General features: G+C 35.6%; 2 protein-coding genes and 1 pseudogene across 4 annotated transcripts; all 3 read right to left on the bottom strand.

Annotated features, from left to right (window-relative positions):
• Positions 1 to 5,261: 5,261 nt before the first annotated feature.
• Positions 5,262 to 6,476, bottom strand: LOC113763782 (vacuolar import and degradation protein 30-like). 3 transcript variants are annotated; one of them, XM_027307704.1, is made up of 2 exons: positions 5,847 to 6,476; positions 5,262 to 5,599 (listed from the first exon to the last, which is right to left on the bottom strand). In XM_027307704.1, exons 1-2 carry the CDS (start codon positions 6,405 to 6,407, stop codon positions 5,519 to 5,521), a joined length of 642 nt encoding a protein of 213 aa, XP_027163505.1. In that variant the 5' UTR covers positions 6,408 to 6,476; the 3' UTR covers positions 5,262 to 5,518. The 3 variants fall into 3 exon arrangements, with proteins under 3 accessions (XP_027163505.1, XP_027163506.1, XP_027163507.1); XM_027307705.1 differs by having other exon boundaries at positions 5,262 to 5,581; XM_027307706.1 differs by having other exon boundaries at positions 5,551 to 5,635.
• Positions 6,477 to 11,111: 4,635 nt separating this feature from the next.
• Positions 11,112 to 13,327, bottom strand: LOC113756538 (annotated as a pseudogene).
• A 2,910-nt stretch (positions 13,328 to 16,237) lies between these two features.
• LOC113763855 (shikimate O-hydroxycinnamoyltransferase-like) lies at positions 16,238 to 18,919 on the bottom strand. Its single transcript, XM_027307824.1, has 2 exons — positions 18,488 to 18,919; positions 16,238 to 17,291 (listed from the first exon to the last, which is right to left on the bottom strand). Exons 1-2 carry the CDS (start codon positions 18,902 to 18,904, stop codon positions 16,326 to 16,328), a joined length of 1,383 nt encoding a protein of 460 aa, XP_027163625.1. The 5' UTR covers positions 18,905 to 18,919; the 3' UTR covers positions 16,238 to 16,325.

Below are 18,919 nucleotides of genomic sequence, written 5' to 3'. Positions count from 1 at the left end.
AAGTGAATGTGAATTCGAAAAATCCACAGTCCATTTTGCGTTCTGAACTTAGTACACCATGAAATGAGGTATGAATGATGAATGTTTATCTTGATGGAGGCTGGAAGGTTGGGCTCTTACTTCTTGTAGTTTAATTGGTACTACTGTCTTGATCTCAACCTGATCGAGGATCGAATCCATCAACCTTGGAGCGTTCGATGTTCCAAATATGTCCGGTTAATTAACGTGTTGAACGATTAATTACACGTTCGGTAGGTGTAATGCACTGATACTTACATAATAATCACCACTATAATGGTGAATTTTTAACAGTTAATCTTTCTCTCCAAATATGTAAGAACACTAATCAGCTCGATTATATGCCAAAAACCAAATTAATGATTGATGGTGTGTTTTACGAAGCAAGTTGTCTAACCAAGGAGCCATGGAGCGAGTGACAGATAGACATAGCCGGCCTTATATTCTCCTATCAAGACTTGACAGTAATGGTGGCGTCGATGGGATTCTTATCTGCAAAAGCAGAATTGACAGGCGAATTAACAGTGATTTTCTTTTTCTTTTTTTTGTGAAAGAACATGCCCCAATTTTGGTGTCTCTCCCCTTTTTTTGGTGAAAGGAGATCTCCCAAAAATGGAATTTTATACCTCTCAAATTGTTTGCAGAAAAGGGAGGAGATTTCTCAACTAAGCTAAACAATTCCTAGAACACGTTTTTCCCAGATGTAGCTGCAGTTTAATACTTCAAAACTTGGTCAGTTGCCATAGAATGAAAAAATGTGCTATATTTTTCTTGGTCGGATGCAAGTAATCTAGTGGCTGCTGTCAAAGGAAACGAATAAGCCACTAGCAACATTTCGAGCCCATATGAATAGATCAAAATGGTAGATGGAATGAGAAAAAATAAAAAGAATTCACGCAGCATGAATTACGTTAATCCAATATAGTACTCATTTCATTTTAATTGAGAAAAACAACACATTATATTGCCTTACTAAGGGGTTATTATTCTCTGTCGAGGTTTTTCTGGTCATTTATTATGCTAAGGGGTTTTGCAGAGCAATAAACACTGCTCTAATATCTTGGAAACTTTATGATGAATTGACAAGAAAATTGTTTTCAAACTCTTGTGAACAAATTTTTCAAAATAGAGTGAGTGAGTTTTCTTTGTAAGCATCTTCGTACTACCATGGAGGATGGGCCTCATTTCCCGAAATAAACGAGTTTGTTTAATCTTGTTTTAGAGTTTTGTTACTGCACGAGACAGGTGAGATGAGATGCATGTTTTCGGACGAAGTTCAATGGATGGAGTGATTCTTTATGTTTCTTCCAGTCCTTATTTGCAGCCCGGCATGGACTTTAAATGGTGGCGCAGTTGCAAATGAGCCGTGTTAATTGGGAACTAATAAATGCATGAGATTTTTTCCCCCCTTTATATATAAACAGAAGGAGAAAAATGAACATAAATTTAAGCTTTCTTTTCTCCAATTAGATAGAGGATTCCAATCTCCTAATTCTCACAATACGTCACTTGAAAAGATTTTGAGAAACAAAAAACTTCTTTAAGAGCATAAAAACGTGTTATAGAGATTAAGTCATGAGCGATTAGAGAAACCTAGAACTAGCTCAGGCACTTGGATAACTACTTGTACAACATCCAAGAAAAAGAGTTTGAGAAGTTGTCAAGGGCTTCTTACACTTTGAAGTTCAAATGCAGTTGTTGTCTTATAACTCCAAGTTTGTTCATGCATGAGACGCATCCAGAATACATGGGTCCGGTACAAAAGAAAATTTCACGAATTTTGATTCAAGATGGAGGAGTAATATTGAGGATCGAGGGTTTGAAATCTCATACCCTGTTCCCCTCCAAAACCTATTGGAAAAAAGATATTATTATCATTGATCGAAGAAAGAAAGAGTTTCAAAGGGAGGAGGGTTGGAATGAGTGATAAAATGGAAAGAATCGTAAGTTATAGAAGCTTTCGATTCAACTCCTCTCATGCATGTTTCAACCAAACAAGAAAAAAAACAAAAAGAGTTTCAAAATTTAAAAAATGTACGGCCATGATAAAAAAGTAGCAAAAGTTATTACTAAGAATAACTCGAGACGTTTAGATTGGATAGCAAGACGGGAGAAATTATAAGTAAAAGATCAAATTCTTCCACTTATCCTAAAAAGGGAAAAAAAAAAGAAAAAGAAGAGTTTCAAAGTTTGAAGAAGGTGCGGCCATGATCAGAAAATAGCAAAAAGCAATGACCAAGAACAAGTGCTTTCTATTTCAGCGAAGTTCATAAAGTTGAGTCAGAATCCAGGGATGAATGCGCGAACCTACTCAAGAAGTAAAGATTAATCACTTCTCGTCCTTCATGGTGGAGAGACATTTTCCACACACGCACACACAGAGCCACACAAATTAAAGTCGTATTTCCTCATCACAGAAGGCGCCTCCGCCACGTAACAGTTTGAAGCCTCCCCCCACCACCTCAAACTCCGCTTTCCTGGATTCTCTCTCTTGATTATCTTAGCAGGAAACAATTAATTAACAAGCAGTTCCATCATCAAAGCTACGATTAGAATATCAATATGTGCTTATGTTAGGCACGTGGACGTGTCGGTGAATCATACTTTTTCACATCTTAGGATCCCATATCTACTTTATACTATTCTATTCCTAGGTTTAATTAATTGAGTAGTCAGTTTGGAAAATTTTTTCCTTCATTATTACCTAACCAGCTTGCTTAATAATCCTCCCCAAGTTGAGCCCTGTCTGGTACTACCACCGTCTTCGTGTAACTATTGTCTCGTATCGCTGCTAAACTCGTGCAAAACAATATATAAATAGTCCATTGGCAAACCATTCTGGGATCTTAAACCCTAGCTGCTTCACTTTGACATCATCTCTTGCTTCTTTCTGACGTTATCTAAGAAGCACGACTTCTTTCTTTCTTTTTTTTTCTTAAGTGGAAGCTTTTGAATAATTCAGCACTATCTTCTTATTATCCCTCCCATCTTACTATTCAATCCAACCTTACTTACTCGTCGTCTAAGAACTTTGACTTGCGCTCTTTTGACAATTTCCAATTTTCTATATATTTGTCGGAGTAGATTTTGAGAGAACAAGAATCATTTGAAAAGCAGCAACAATTATTCATTGGCGTTTACTCAGACAGATTTGAAGTGATTTTTAGACTTGCTCATGAACGAATCCAAGTATAAAACCACAAACCCAACAAAATAACCGTTCGCTTTGTTTTAAATTAACTCCAAGCTTCTCTTCCCAAAATTTTCTTTCCTATTACCATAACCAGAAACTTGATGGACGCAAGGAAAGAAGTGTCACGAGTAGAGTATTAGGTTGGCTTACGTAATGGCAAACATAATAGTACTAGCAGTGTCTTAAAGTCGGGGGTGCGTGGTGCAGGCTCAAGCATATGACAAAAGCGGGGTCCGGAAAACTTGTGGCGCAGCCAAACGTAGAATAGAATACTACTACCCCCAAATCCAATGACCAATTTTGAGTAGTGACATTGAGATTGAATCTTCAATCAACAGGCTCAGGTTCATTGCATACTTGGAATATGGTACGGAGAGAGATAGAGACAAGGGGAGTCAATTAATTAATGACCACGCAAGTTTTTGAGTAAAAGAAAGAATTTTGCTTTCATTAGGAGGCCAAAACCATTGCTGTCCACAAATTTTTTTTTTCCCCATAGTCAAAGGTCCCACTTACTCAGAGTCTCAAAGTTCAACTGCGACCAATTTTTACACTAATCTGCGGTGTAACCATGATTTGAGAGCCGGCAATTATCTATGGAGTCAACACGAGTTGGGTGGGGTTGGTTTGATAATTTAATGACTTCAACCAAAGGACCGGAAGGAGGACTTCTCTTCTTTCCATCCACTTGCTATGGAACAAAACCATACGGTAAAGAAGAATTATATCTATTCGGTTTGCTATGCCGTGTGCTTGTCCTAACTTTTGGGTTTTTTCTTTTTTATTTTTTTTTTATGCATTGGAAGGAGTGGAGTAGGAATGGAGCGGGTTGGATACTCTCAAAGATTCCTTTTACGAAATCCTTAACCGTGTATCTAAATCTTGTCTAAAGCCAAATCCTACGAATTTTAACTCCCTCTACGAAACCCTCTCTCTCTTGAATTCGATTATTCATCACATACCCTCTATCCCCTAATCTGAATAATTCAAAAAAAAAAAAAAAGAGAATTAATTGTCATCAAATTAAAATTAATACATATATCGTGTTAAATTAACACACTACGTTAAATTTTAAACTTCGATAAAGTCATAAAATTTGCATGAGAGGAATTCAACATTTTTATGAAGGGTTATGTAAAGAGCTAGGTTTAAATTATATTTTATTAAACTATAAAATTGAGTCATGTGTGTGTGTGTGTCAAGTATCGATCTTTTAGGATTCTCTTACAAAATTTTATTCAACTACCTATTGGTAACCCCTAATCAATGCCAAACCCTAAGATTATCAATCTATTATCTAATCGAATTATCAATTGATCGTTTAATTGGATTAACCATCGGGATGAGTTACTGCAGGTATCGAGTTTTACCCTATCTCTGCTACCATCCCTACAACGGAGACATTAAGATAGACGGTTGGGGCTAATATAGTAAGACCACAAGTAATTTACAGTTTAGGTGATTAATTTTATTTCCCTTCAATTTGTTACAGTAAATTGGAAAATCAACACCTCAACATGCTGAAGGGATACAGGCCATATCAGAAGTTTTTTTTTTTTTTTAAATTAAATCTTGATTCCATATGGTTTACTCAATATCCCATTGAGAAAAAGTAGAAGGAAAATAAGAAAAATGGCCCAATATATATATATATATATATATATATATATATATCCAGATAGATTAAGGTGCTGCTGCCAAAGTGCCAATATAACGTGCAAAAGATGGTCAATTCTCATCTTATCTTGTTTCAGAAACGAACAACACATCATGCATTGATGATTACCTTATTTCTGAAATGAAAAGCATTCTTCATTGCCAATGAGTAATAATATGACTTGTCAAACATCGTCTCTAGCTGGAAGTTATCCTGTCCTTGTCGACTTCTCCCACCAAGTACAAATTTTTTTCTTCAAACATTCTCCTCCAGTATTTAACATGCATGAAAAATTGATTTTTTTTTTTAAAATTTTTTCCAAATCATAAGCATCTAACAAATTTTAAAGTTAGCCTACCACTGTTGATGGCCTAAAATTCAGAAAAGATGGCATATATGAACACAGAAATTGTAACAGCAGATGTTAGATTATCGAACAGATTCTTCGAGGACTCCACAAATTTGTCAAAATAAATCATTATTCCGGAAGACTAGCACTCTACCTGGAATGCCATTTACACAACCGTCTTCATGCTCTCTTCGCTTTACATCAATAGTAGTAAATTGTAAGGTCATATTGAACAATCTTCCTCGAATGTCAATTTATGATCTCTATCTAGTAGCCCTTTTGATCTCTAATCTCTTCATCTTCAAACCCAGGAGGTTGGAGAACTGATCCTGTAATTGCCCTTTTGCCTTGATCTTTCAATCCTCTGAAGGACAAAATTTTGCTATGAGAAAAAGGTGCCGAACAACACTGTGATTAACTGACGACCAAGAAGCTCTATTAAATTCATTTGCGAAATTTGAAATTGTCTCTGAGTAAACAACAGAAAAATGCTGTGCGAAGCTAAGGTAAATTCACATTTTTTAGATTGTTTGTGCAGAGAAAACAGAGGAAACAGAGGATTAAAGGGGTAGCTGCTAATGCACATGTAAGAGAGAGAGAGAGAGAGATTTGAGGAAGAAAGCACATACATCACAGGAGAATCTGCCATTTTCATTTGAATGATTGGAAAAATACCCAATTCTTGAACTTGAGACGCCCCCATCTCTTCTACGAGAAGATCTTCTCAATGAATCTTCGCTACTAGAAGAGCTCGAGATCAGAGGTGGAGGTAAAGGCGTGGAAGACAAAGGCACAACTTGATTATCTCCGTCATCTTCATCGCCACTGTCATCGCTGCTATCACCATCATCATTGTCATCTTGATCATCTTCATCTTCACTATCAGCATCATCTTCATCATCGTCCTCGTCGTTGTCGTCTCTATTATTTTCAGGATCATGATCACCGTCAATACTACTTGAAGTTCTATTGGCACAGGCCTGGCAAACTGAAACTGTAGGTCCAAGTTTGGGACCAGAGGCAGTCCAAGGTGTTGGAGATTGGCAGGCATGGCAGAGAAGAGTCCTCAAGTGCTTAGCAACAAGGAAGTTGGCAGTATGAACTCTGGCATCACAATCCCAACAAAGGCTTGCTTGATCTGAATCACAGTACATTTTTGCTGTAGAATTGCAGAGTTCACATTTCTTCATATTGTTTTCTTTTTCTTTTTTTTCCTTCTTTGGGGTGGGGGGTTTGAGGGGGTTTGGTGTCTGTGTGTGTCTGGGGGTGTTTGTCTTTCACCTTTGTGAGTTCTCTCAAGAAGTCTCGCCCTATGATCAAATCTTTATGTGCCACCAAAAGGGGTCTGATAGATATTCTGCTTTCAGGTGGGGTGGCTGCTCTTCTATTATTTTTTTATATTTATATTTCTTGTTCCTGGTTTTCCGGCTGAAACAAAGAGGATAAAAAAAAGAAAAAGAGAGAGAGAGAGAGGGGCAAGTGGCAGCTGTGTTGGGGTCTCTTTGTATTTTATGGTCTTCTTTCATCTACTATTCTGTATCACTCATGCAATAATAAAGCCAGACGCCACGGCCAATGAGGCAAAGAGGCCTTGGAATCTTGCAAGATAAAAATCTTGGAAATTATCCTGAAGTAGTAAAATAAAACCATCAATAGAGTGCAAAATAACTAATCAAATGACAAAATTAAAGTTTCAAAATTCGTTTCTTTGAATTATGTCCTCTTTGTTGTTTGACAATTGGGACTACATGGGATAGGGATGAGGTTTATTTCTGTTCTGTCTATTCCATTCAGGAGACTGCTGTAGCATACATACTCCTATTCATGCAAGTCCCTTATTTTTTTCCCAAATGATAAAAAGTTGAATCTACTTTCCATATTTGCTTCGTGGATATATATACATCTATAAAACGGATATGATCAAAATTGATTCCTCAAATGCCTAGCTAATGGAAACCAAAAGCACCCAACCCCGTAAGGTAACCCGATTTCCTTGGCTGGGAAGTGAGAGCGCTAGCTGGTGTCCTGAAGTCCATTGAAATCCACACACTTTGTTACACGCAAGTTTGTCTATTTTGCGGACAGCAAATTCAGACGCTGATTGACTTAAATACACCATCCTTTCCCATTCATAAGTTCCACTTTCTTTCTGAGTTTGTACTTTCTGCTTCTGAATTCTGATATGAGGGGAAATAAAAAAAAAAAACAAAAGAAATGGAATAGTCATTAAGCGATGAAAAATAAAAGTCAAAATCCATCATCATCATCATCGTACTTGGACGTTCTAAATTCTGGGTACAGGCAACAGAAACTCACAATTAACATGTCAAGATATCTCTCATCTCCTCCTAGTCCACATATTCAGAATCTCCATCCGCCCATTATTTTTGCCCAGTTGCCCTCCTTGTCGTCTCATTCTTCTCAAGTCCCACCTAATATCTAGGACGATTTCATCAATCCATTTATTTACCTAAAAAAAAAAAAAGATACTATATAGTGGCCACAAAAGGATGGAGAACAGAACAAAGTTCCAAGAATCCACAATAATTGCTAACACTGAGATATGTATCCATCAGCCTCATGTTTTACATATAACAAGGGGATCTATCTGTTAGTTTTTGTGCTTCTGCAGCACCAAATGGTAACATGTTTGATGTTTCCTAGTTCATGACCGATAAAATTTTGAGTTGGCAAGAATGAGCAGAGTCAGCAGACAGGCGCCATTTCATTGGAGCAATGCAGCTGATTATTGGGCCCATGCCTGTTCCTTGGGTGGTACTGGTAGGTCTTTCAGAAAAAGACGATGTGGGTGGGTGTTATCAGTTATGGACAGTGTTTTGAAAACCGGACCGGACCGGCCGGTTCGACCGGTTGAACCGCGAACCGGCAATGGCTCCGGTCCGGTTCAATGCTAAGTTTGACTTTGTCAAGAAACCGGTCAAAAACCGGTCGGACCGCGAAAACCGCCGAACCGGATTTGAACCGGTTATTTCCGGTTTTTGAGTTTTCCACTTTTTTTTTTAGTTTTGCAAAATGTAGTTATTAAGATTTGAACTCAAGACCTTTGTAATAGAAGACCAATGTAGCAACCATTGCACCATCACATCTTATTAGTTTTTTTTGATAACTTATTTATATAAAACAAATACTCATATTTCTTTTGTTCCATTTTTCTTACAAAATATCATCCTTTCATGGCTCTTTCTTTTTAATCTTCAACTCTTTCTCTCTCTCTCTATCATCTTTTCTTTTGCCACTCATTTTTTAATCAAACCTCTTTATTTTTAATTTATTGATGTTTTCTTCCATATTTTAATTTTGTTTTTGTCCATTAAATTTAAAAAAGTTAAAAAAGAATTATTTTTCTTTAATCCAATTTATTTAATACCACAACCACTCACTTTTATCTCATTTTTTGTTTCTTATCAAATTTGCATTTCTATTTTCAATTCTCTTGATTTTCTTCGAACTCCAAACTTCCTTTTTTAAATTGTAAATTTAAATTCCAAAATGTAAATTAAAATTTAAGTTCACAATGTCTAAATTCTTATAGACGTGAATTTTGTATAATTTCAAATATTGTGATATTTTTGGATTGGATTTAAGATTTTTTTGATAGATATAATTGAAATTGAGATGAAATTTATTTGTTTTAACTTATAATTTAAAAAATTTATTTTTAAAAATCCAGGTTATTCGAAAATAGTAAACTTTTCATCATATAAAGTATTAAATTATCCATTACATGTCTTATTTTGTGCATATATATATTTATATAAATTATTTTTAAAAAAATTCATTGAACCGGGGTTGAACCGGTCCGACCGGTTGAACCTCGACCCTTTCACTTCACCGGTTCAATTAACGGTCCGGTTTTTAAAACATTGGTTATGGATGGATAATACTTTATTTATCAGAAAGAGAAAGAGCAAAAAAAAAAAAAAAACTAAAATATAGGTTGATTTTCTAACTTAACATGATGGAATATGAACGTCTTGCAGGAGCTAATTCTGTCAAATTTAGAAGTTCAGTTGGACAGGAATTTTGACTTGCCTTCTAATTATGTTGGACAGGAATTTAAATCCTTATTCCACCTCTTTACTTTTTAAATCTCAACCATCTCTTTTGCTAGAAGAAATTTAAAACCAATTTTGAGCAAGTTTTCTAGAAAAAAAAATTTTGCATAATCAAGTTAGGAATTTTGACTTGCCTTCTAATTATGTTATTTACCCTAATGCTCATGCATAACAAGATTTGTTTCTTCTTTTACTTGCTAAATCAAATTCATTGCAGCTGCTAGTGGTCGCACCACACGATTAGACTACTTAGAAAGTTTCTAAATTCTTGAAAAATGTCTGGATATTAAGGGTCGGTATGATGGAATTTGACCGGGGCAATGACTTTTTAGTGTCTTGGAGGCAACAGCTTCTAGCTTGTAGAGTTTGACTAGAGTGGGCTCGAGTTTTATTTATTTATTTATTTTATAAAAGTGAAGTTCATTTCTGAGCACTTCTAAATACAAGAGGGATTAAATATGAATGCGTGCATTCACATAGTAAATTAAGTTTAATTTCTACATCAATAAGTGCCTATTAAACGTCAATTAGAAAAATCCTTTCAAAATAAATAATATTGAATTTTACATTATTTGTAGTTGTCTAAATCGCTTGTGATGAATTAGAAAATAAAAAACATTGTATATTGTTAACTGAAATAGTTACTTATCCAGATTATCCTTGGCTTCACATGTTACCAGGACGGCTTACTACCTCTGCAATGCTCTATTGTTAACTGAGGGAGGAGACGTCTAGTTCCTTTGATAATTTGGCTCCAGGTCATCTCCAGGTTTTAATATAGAAATATTCTTCGCGAAGATAATTAAATCCATTCTTTTGAATTTTCCCCATTTTGTGGTACAAGGTGTAATGAAGAATTACTTCAGATGAGGTCAAAACCTATATTCCTCGATTTTGCACACATTTCTATATGCTGGACAATAAAGAGAAGAAAATTAAAAGTATATATACCAAGAAGGAATAGTGGGTAACTATATATATATATATATATATATATATAGCTGAATATTGAACTTCCTTTTTTAGTTTTTAATGGATAAATAACTAAAAAAATTGAAGATATTCGGTTTTTATTCATTCGACCACTAATTATACTTCCAATCTCTTTAAGTCTAACAGTGTTCAACAGTTATAAAATATGCATTCGAATATTTCTTTTCAAGAGAGAGGTAAAATACTTTCCAAGTTTCTTCAGCAATTTTACTTAAAAAACAAGAAGTACTTATAAAAAATTAAAATAAAAGGAAAAAGTATTTAGATGCATTAACCAAAACCAGCGGGGAGTTGAAAGTTTGTGAAATGGGCAAAAATAAATGGTAGAAGAAAACGAACCGTCTTTTGGTATTGACTTGATGTGGGCCACAATCTATTTATTGGGCCAGAGCCTTAGTATTTTTATCGGAACCCAATGGGTCAAATACTTTTGGGTCTGACTATTTTAGTAAAACCCTGTTTGATAACCCAATTCAGCACTTAAATTTAATGGATTTAGATTTTAACATATTCAGACCGTTTGATAACCAAAAATTGAACATGTGAATTAATTAAATGGCATTGAATTTTCTAACTAAAACTTACTCCCAAAATTAGGTGATAAGATATTCACTTATCCTTGAATGTGATATGTACTCAAATGTATTAGATTCAATTTTCAGACTTCAATTTTATTAAACACACCCTAAGTCTCATAAAAGGAGAAAATACCACGAATTCTGCAAAATATTACAAGGAACTGTGTCTCCATAACATTTGTGATTACTTCACCTTGAAAACGGACTTGACTTAGCAGAAAATACTTTGATGTACAAAGTTTAGCATCTATGCAAAGTTTAAAGCCAAAACTTTAGCATAGTCACCATCATTCGCTAAAGATTGTTATCTGCGGATATCTTCTTCCTTGACACAGTAAATACGGCTTGTCTGCTCCTGATCATGATGGATGGATACTGTTGGTTTCTTGTTCCGGAGGTGTTAGTTTCAAGTTTGGGATAACGTACGTGTCGCACTGACTAGACCACCCAAGCCACCAGGACGGCGAGGGGAGAGCATTGACCACCGAAATGAGGGTCGCACGGATAAAGATTTGGACTGAGCCATTTCTGCCCATGACACAAAAAAACATGTTGGCAGAGTAGGCGTCAGCAACTCGATGGTAAAAAATGCAGCCGATCATCAAGCCTCCGCAATTGAATTTTGGAGCCTTTGGTTGGATAAAATATTTCCAATTCTTGTCTTATGGATCAAGGTTGCAATGGATCGAAACCTCTCAAGTTGAATAATTGTTCAATTCTGTCTAATTAGGAAATTCGTACAATATACCTTTTCCTTTTCTCTAACTTCTCTATAATTTTTTCTTCTCTTTATAAAGGTTTTCCCTTAAGGAGGGAGACCACACTATAGTTTCCTTCCCGTGAATTTTTTTATTTTATTTTTTGAACAAAGTCACTCCTAAATTTTGTTAATGAAAGTTTTCTATTTCTCCTAGAGATTTTTAGTGAGAATTTTCTATTCTCCTAAGGATTATTCCTATGGAGATTTTTATGGTCTTTCCCTTATTTTCTTGTTAGATTTGAATTTATTTTAGATTTGGTTATTAGATTTGAATTTTTTTTTGAATCTTGGATCTATTTCGATAGATCTCATCATCATTATTAGAACTTAAAATCGAAATTGTTGATTAGCAGATCTAGTGATTGCAATATACACAAAAGGGAGTTGCAATGATTTATCTAGTAGAAGATAATTTTGAAATTTCTTATATTTTTCAAATCTATTCATAACTCGTTTTAAATTTATTGTATCTGTTAAATTGCAGATTTGTAATTTCTATTGCATGTTTAACCTGCAATTAAAGTAGTGATACAAATCAAATCGTGCTAGATTATTTTCAACAATGCGTAAATGAAATTTACTTTTTATAAAAAAAAAATGAAATTCGTACAACATTTCATTTAAAGTTGCTATAACTTTGGTATAAACATGAGTTTATTAATTCATTCGACCAAGTTAAAGTGAAAAAAAATAATTACATATAACAAAAGTTCTAAAAATTTATGTCAACCGAACTGAATTGGACAGAAACCAACTTGAGAGGCTCCTGAGTCCTGATCCAGTGGTAGTAAGGAAACAGTGGGGTTAACATACTCTATTTTTGGATTAAGGCAGGACCAATTATTGATTTAAAGGAATTGCTATGATATAGGAAACCAATGGTTAAGGGAATGTCACGGGTGCACATAAATAATGTGAACAGTGTACATTTTGTTTCTGTAAATTTCCATGTCATCATGGTTAAGATGCACATATCATATGTCAACGTACACATGAATGTTAATATGTGTACTGCTATTGGTCCGACCAATTGCGTAGGATCTTGGCCAGGCATTGATCCGTCGTTTAATATCAAACATTTTTGGAGTACTGGAGGGCATGGTTTAAAATCCACAAGAAAATAAAAGAAGAAATAAGGCGAGACTTGGTTAGAGGTTATGAGTTCAAATCTTTCTTTCTTCATTTCTGTTTCTTCGGTCTATTATGTGATTGTAAGTTGTATGATAGCTAATTATATATCTTTAATTTTTTTTTTAATTCTACATTCATATACTAGTTAGTTACCTGAACGGCGAGTATACCTAGCTTCTTTTTAGGGACAATTTTGCCTTCTATGCTTTCATCTGGACTGTACAAATTGAGCTCCATATTAGCAAATGCCTCGACAAAATCCACCCCCCCGTTATTGCATAGCAGCTCCATTTTGCAACAACTCTCCTGCAAATGCATAGTAGGAGACCAGTATTTGGGCAAAAGCCTTCCTGAGAACGCTAACCATAGACCCGAATGTGTGGTGTGGGGGCCGGATAAGGAGGGCTTCTTGTAACAAAAGATGACACCTACATCAAGTGGAAACAAGATCAAGTCGAGATTGGATTGTGGTATCCAATGTTCTTGGCTTCTTGCTTTGGAACCACTGCAGCCACAAGCTCAATCTTGCTTACCTTCACTTCAAAGTTACTAAACTCTTGTTTATGAACCATATTTTCCAGTTTTCTTGCTGGATATGTTAATCTTTCCAAGACAAGGTGTTGGTATATATCAAATTAAGAAGTAACTAACTTATAAGATTTATAGTTTTTTTAACATATCAATATTTACGTTTCTCAAGATGACAATCTAATTCTCCCATAAACAACAAAAGAATGTACACCTTCTGCCTCATTTATTGTTATCTTCAGCTAAACGGACAACTTTTGGAGCTTTTAATTTCTTGTTTTTTCTTTAAACTTTTTTGCTGGAATATTAAAATATTTGTACTGTGATTATTCATGCGAGTTGTAACAATAATGTCTAAAATAATTTGTCCCAAGTCTATATTATGAAAATCTTGGTTTTTTTTTAAATTAAAGAAAATGAAATGATCTGCAATCATTTTGACAGTTTAGATGCAATGGAGGGAATAATTGAAGTGTTTTAGATAGAAAGTTGAAATTTATAAGGTCTACCTTTATTATGGTATCACATTGAATTCATGCTCGGTGGACATTGGACAAGTTCAATTGCTGGTTTTTGTTTGTTTAAGTACCAAATATTTGACAACAAAGCGAATCTTATGTTTCACCTGTAATCAACAGGTCACGAGCTCGAGTCATCAAGAAAATAGGTGAGAAATCACTGTTAATCCTCTTTAGAAAAGAGAAAAAAAATCAAATATTGGTTAGGGAGAGGGATAGCGACGAACTGCATAGGATCGGTTTCTTAGTCGACTAAGAAACGTTTAAGCGCGGGGTGGAATTGATGCATATCGTTGCACTTGTCGCATCATCAGCCCTCCCGGCTAGAGAGTTTAATTAATTGATAAAGATGGAATGGAACTATGATCATCATCTTCTTCTATCATAATCGGCTGTCTTATTGTCGTTTTCGATTTGGTTCGTCTTATTTCTTTTGCGGGTTTGGCCGTTTCGTATTTCATTTTCTTTCAATGTAAAGGACTGGCAATTAATTGGTATTTGCTCTAAATTAAATTTCAATCTCCAGCTACAACACATAGCATTCTTTTTTTTAAAAAAAAATTAATTTTCTTTGAGGAACTGAAGCAGACAAAGTTAAAGTTTTCAATAGTTCACCGCTTTTAGAAAAGATGCTTATTGCGTGCACGGTGTAGCCATAACTAATGTATGATAAATAAGGAAAAGGTCATCAGTCTACTCACTCTACATTAAAATGGAATTCAGGAAACATCCCTGTCCTAAATGACACATTTGCAACTTAGCTAGAGTTATTGACAATCCTTTGAGGTGTACGTTTGTCCTTTAATTTCAAATGTATCTGCAGATTGCAGGCAAGCCAATTTTTCAATTTTTTTTTTTTTTGTTGTTGAAAGGTGACCAATTATCACATCAGTGAGACAGTAACCGCTTCTCCCACAATTTTAATACCTCAATTCAGTGCTTAGCACCTGCCCTTTGTCCAAGTGTTGAGGATTGAGGTGTAATTGTCAATATATATCATAAATTAATTAATTGGTAAATCATCTTTAAGATGAAGGTGATAGCCGTTTGTATTGAAAACACCCGCCAATTATGTCCACACATACATGAAAAATGCATTAGATAAGGGGAATTTAATGACCTCCTGATAAGCTGGAGAGGACAAATGTTGTACTTGACATTTTCATATTATTAATATGTATAAAGCAAATAAATACTTGAGCAGGAGCTGACAAATAAGAGGTCCAAAACAAATAAATCCTTCATGAATTTTGGTATTCATTAATTTCTCAACTTGGAAGGAGATTTTTTTTCCATTCGTGCATGTAATGGAGGCCATTATGCAGTAGTTCTTGACATTAATGCAGATTACTTTAAAGTAAATAAAATGATCCTCATTTTTGTATATATATTTTTTTACAAAACAACATAAAGTACGTGGTCTCCTTATACCTAACAAATGTAGTTTAACTACAATCATGGTGTACATGTTATGTCAAGGAAAGGGCTGAAATGCAAAATTTGATCCATCATTTTTACTGATTTCATTGAACAATGAACATGAGGTACTGTTGCTAATTACAGTCTCCATTCGTCTTCATTAGGAATTGCAACTTGTCTTCTGGAGTCATTGCAGGACTCATTGTTTATCAGGGGAAAAAAACAAAAACCATTCAAGTTGAGTGTTTCCGTTAGAATTTGATTGGACTAAATGGGCAACAACAGTAGCCCGTTCCTTGCACTAGTTAACAGGGAAATTATGCATATTATTGCAATACCAAAATTATAATTGAAATGTGTGGGGGGAAAGAACTACGTTACTAGGTTCGCTTTTTTTTTGTGACTGGCTTGCAAAAGGAGGTCGAGTACTATGGACAGGCTGATAAAATGGGGAATGCATATGGCCAATGTCAAATGAGTTTTCCGTCAAGTAGCTGATGAGACCACCTTGGATCACTTGTTTTTTGAGTGTAATCTGTCTCAAATAGTTTGGCAGAAAGCTCAAAGGATGCGTGTAATGTTTAGGGGTGGGAGGAAGAGATCAGGTGACTTGCTTCTTATTGGCAAACTGATTCTTTTGATTATTAGTTCAAGAGGCTGGTTTTTGCTGTAACTGTTTATCATCTATGGAGAGTTAGGAATGTTTCAATTGCAGTCCTCAAATACTGTGAACGTTATGAATGCTATTGTAAACTCTGTGCAGCATGTGGTACAGTCCTGTGGTAGTGGTTCTTCTACGCAGCTAGGGGGTTCCCTTGTGTACCAGTAATCAAATGTTGCATTTGCGCCAAAAAAAAAAAAAAAAACGTTATCGAAAGCGTCAATGATTCCAAACTAATGATTAATGGAGTAATACAGAATCTTTTTTCCATGTGCACGAGCGTATAATTCTAGAAAACTGGAGTTATGGGGAGTACAATTTTAACTTCGGCAAAAGTTAAAAAAAGACAAAGAAATCCATTAAAAGAACTCAAATTAATACATAACTTGTGTCTGATCAATTGTAGCGAGCCAATTAATCCAGTGGAAAATCAGATGGAGCTGATCAGAGATAATCATGGCTGAAAGGTCTAAAAACATGTGGTGCGTTAAGCTCTATCACTTCTATCTGCTCTTGACGAAGGTGCATGTAAACAATCCAATCTCCATTTCCAGATGCACAGGGCATTGGCATTACAAAGCCCGATTGTGCTCCCCATGGAAAGTGGTACGAACCAAATACTGGCACACCCCACCCGAAGTCTATCTTTCTTATAGGAAACTGCTGCCCTGATGACACCACAAATGCCGGTTCTTCTCTGGTTACTTTAGAACCATAAATTCTGGAAAATGCCGGTTCAGGACGATGAGCCTCCACGTAATCAATCAGCCCCAGAAAATGTTCTCTTGTCACTGCCCCGTCAAGAAAATTGTGGACTTCATCGGCTATCATACTTAAATTCATCTCTTTCAGCTCCTTGTTTCTCTTTTCGCCAAATGGGATAGATAAAACATTTCCAAAATATTTATTCATCATCGATTCGTCTCCATCATTCAATCTAGTCCTTCCGTCAACCACGATTCCTAGCCTGCAATATTTGTCCCCTGCATCTGTCCCTTTGGCAATTAATTTCCAGAGGAAGGCAGTGAAGGCCTCAAGCTTAGTCCTTACAAATTTTTTACTACCCCGTTTATCGTCATTGGCTAGCGATTGCAGTTGGTGGACCTGTTCGGCCTTGACATAATAGATGCGACTTATTGGTGCCTGATTATTATTAATGTGGTCATTTAATTCTTTGTCTGGAGGTGGCATTTGTGATATTTTCATGTACATGTCGTTAATTGAAATGTCGAAGTGCCCTGGCCGGCGAGAAGAGAGCAGTGACCGCCGGTGTGAAGGAAGCGTAGTTACCGGCTTGGACTGAGCCATTTCCGCCCATGACACCAAAAACATGTTGGCCGAGTAGGCATCGGCAACCCGATGGTCAAACGTGCATCCTATCACCAGTCCTCCGCACTTGAGTTGAGTTGCCTGCGGGTTAGATATTGGTTAATGACTTTTTTTTTTTAAGCGGGTAGAGGTAGGATTTAAGAAATATGGAGGAGAATAAGGATTTAAAAAGAAATATGGAGGAGAATAGGGATTTAAATTCAAAACCCCTAATTTCTAATATTTCAATTTTGGCCACTAAATCAAAACTTCATCCACTGATATTAGTTAATTTAAACAGCAGCTAAACATATCTCGAAAGAACAAAGGGAAAAAAAAGAGAAGAAGTTGGTATTTTTTTTTTATTCATCAATTAAAGTATTATGTTCTTTCAGAATTAGTCCAACTGAAATTTTCAATTGTAAATCAAACTTTGGTTCCTTAGATATCTTATTAAATCAGGCCTCCTACAATGTTAGATGAACACTACAGCGATTGATGATTAATTAACATCCTTAGATGGTTTCAACTTCAACATATTTTACAAATTGCCATGCAACGTCTCAAACCGGATCAAAATAGTTAATAAAAATCTAACATATCAGAATAGACACGCATGCAATATTTTCTTTTCGAAATTTGATGATTACAACTTGTAAGTAGTTTTTCAATACTTTTCTGTTTTTTTTTTTTATTTCAGTAGATAAAATACCTCTCATTATTGCCAGCATTTCACTAATAAAACAATTATCACCAGAGAAGCAAGTAACCCGTTCACCTAATTTATGATTTAAGAAAATGCTACGTTCCCTTTTTGGGTACTATATCTATGATTCTTATTGACTTATATCTTACAATATCATTTAGTTATTTAAACTCTTGAAATAATCTAAAAATTGATAACTCTTGTTTTATATCTAAAGGTGAATTTAATCTCATCTTTACGGTAACCAAAAGGGAGGGTAGAAATCTGCTATGATTTGTGGTTGAAATGGCCCGAACTTGCAAGGAGTTAAATTCCCGAATATGAGCATGCATGAGTTTTTGCAGGGTAATTTGCCGGCCACGATGTCGAATCATGTTACTTTTCATAAGTGCAATTCCGATAAAATTTATGTTGCAATACAAAAACATAAATCTTTCGGTGGAAAAGTGAAAAGTGACAAACTTAAATGGAGCAAATTAAACAGAATTTAGAATCAATCGAGAAGTGCTTGGTTAGAAATCTTACAAATTCTGCATTTCTTTTATGGTCATTAGGACTTGGAAATGATAACTTTTTAGTTAAAATTACTAACCTGAACAGAGAGCACGCCTTGCTCCTTTTGGGGCACAAGTTTACCTTCGATGCTCTCATCAGGATTGTACAAGTCGAGCTCTCGAAGCTCAATATCAGCAAATGCTTCAACAAAGTCCACCCCACGATTATTGCATAGAAGCTCAGGCTCCCCTGAAGGATTTTGCACCATTTCCCCCGCAAAAGCGTAATAGGAAACCAATGTTTGGGCTAGTGCTTTCTTAAGAGCGCTGGTCATGGACCCGAATGTGGTGGCAGCTGAAGAGGGGTTCTTGTAGCAGAAGAAGACACCGACATCGACAGGAGGCAAAAGCAAGTCGAGGTTGGACAGCGGCAACCAATGTTCTTGCATCGGAAGCACTGCAGCAACTACCTCTGTCAAGGTTACCTTCACCTCGAAGCCTTGTTTGAGAGCCATATCTTTTTTTTTGTT

The sequence above is a fragment of the Coffea eugenioides genome, chromosome 2 (genome assembly GCF_003713205.1).
Source record: "Coffea eugenioides isolate CCC68of chromosome 2, Ceug_1.0, whole genome shotgun sequence".
Taxonomy (NCBI): Eukaryota; Viridiplantae; Streptophyta; class Magnoliopsida; order Gentianales; family Rubiaceae; genus Coffea; species Coffea eugenioides.
Note: the sequence above shows the minus strand (reverse complement) of the source record. Positions and strands in the feature narration are given on the sequence as shown.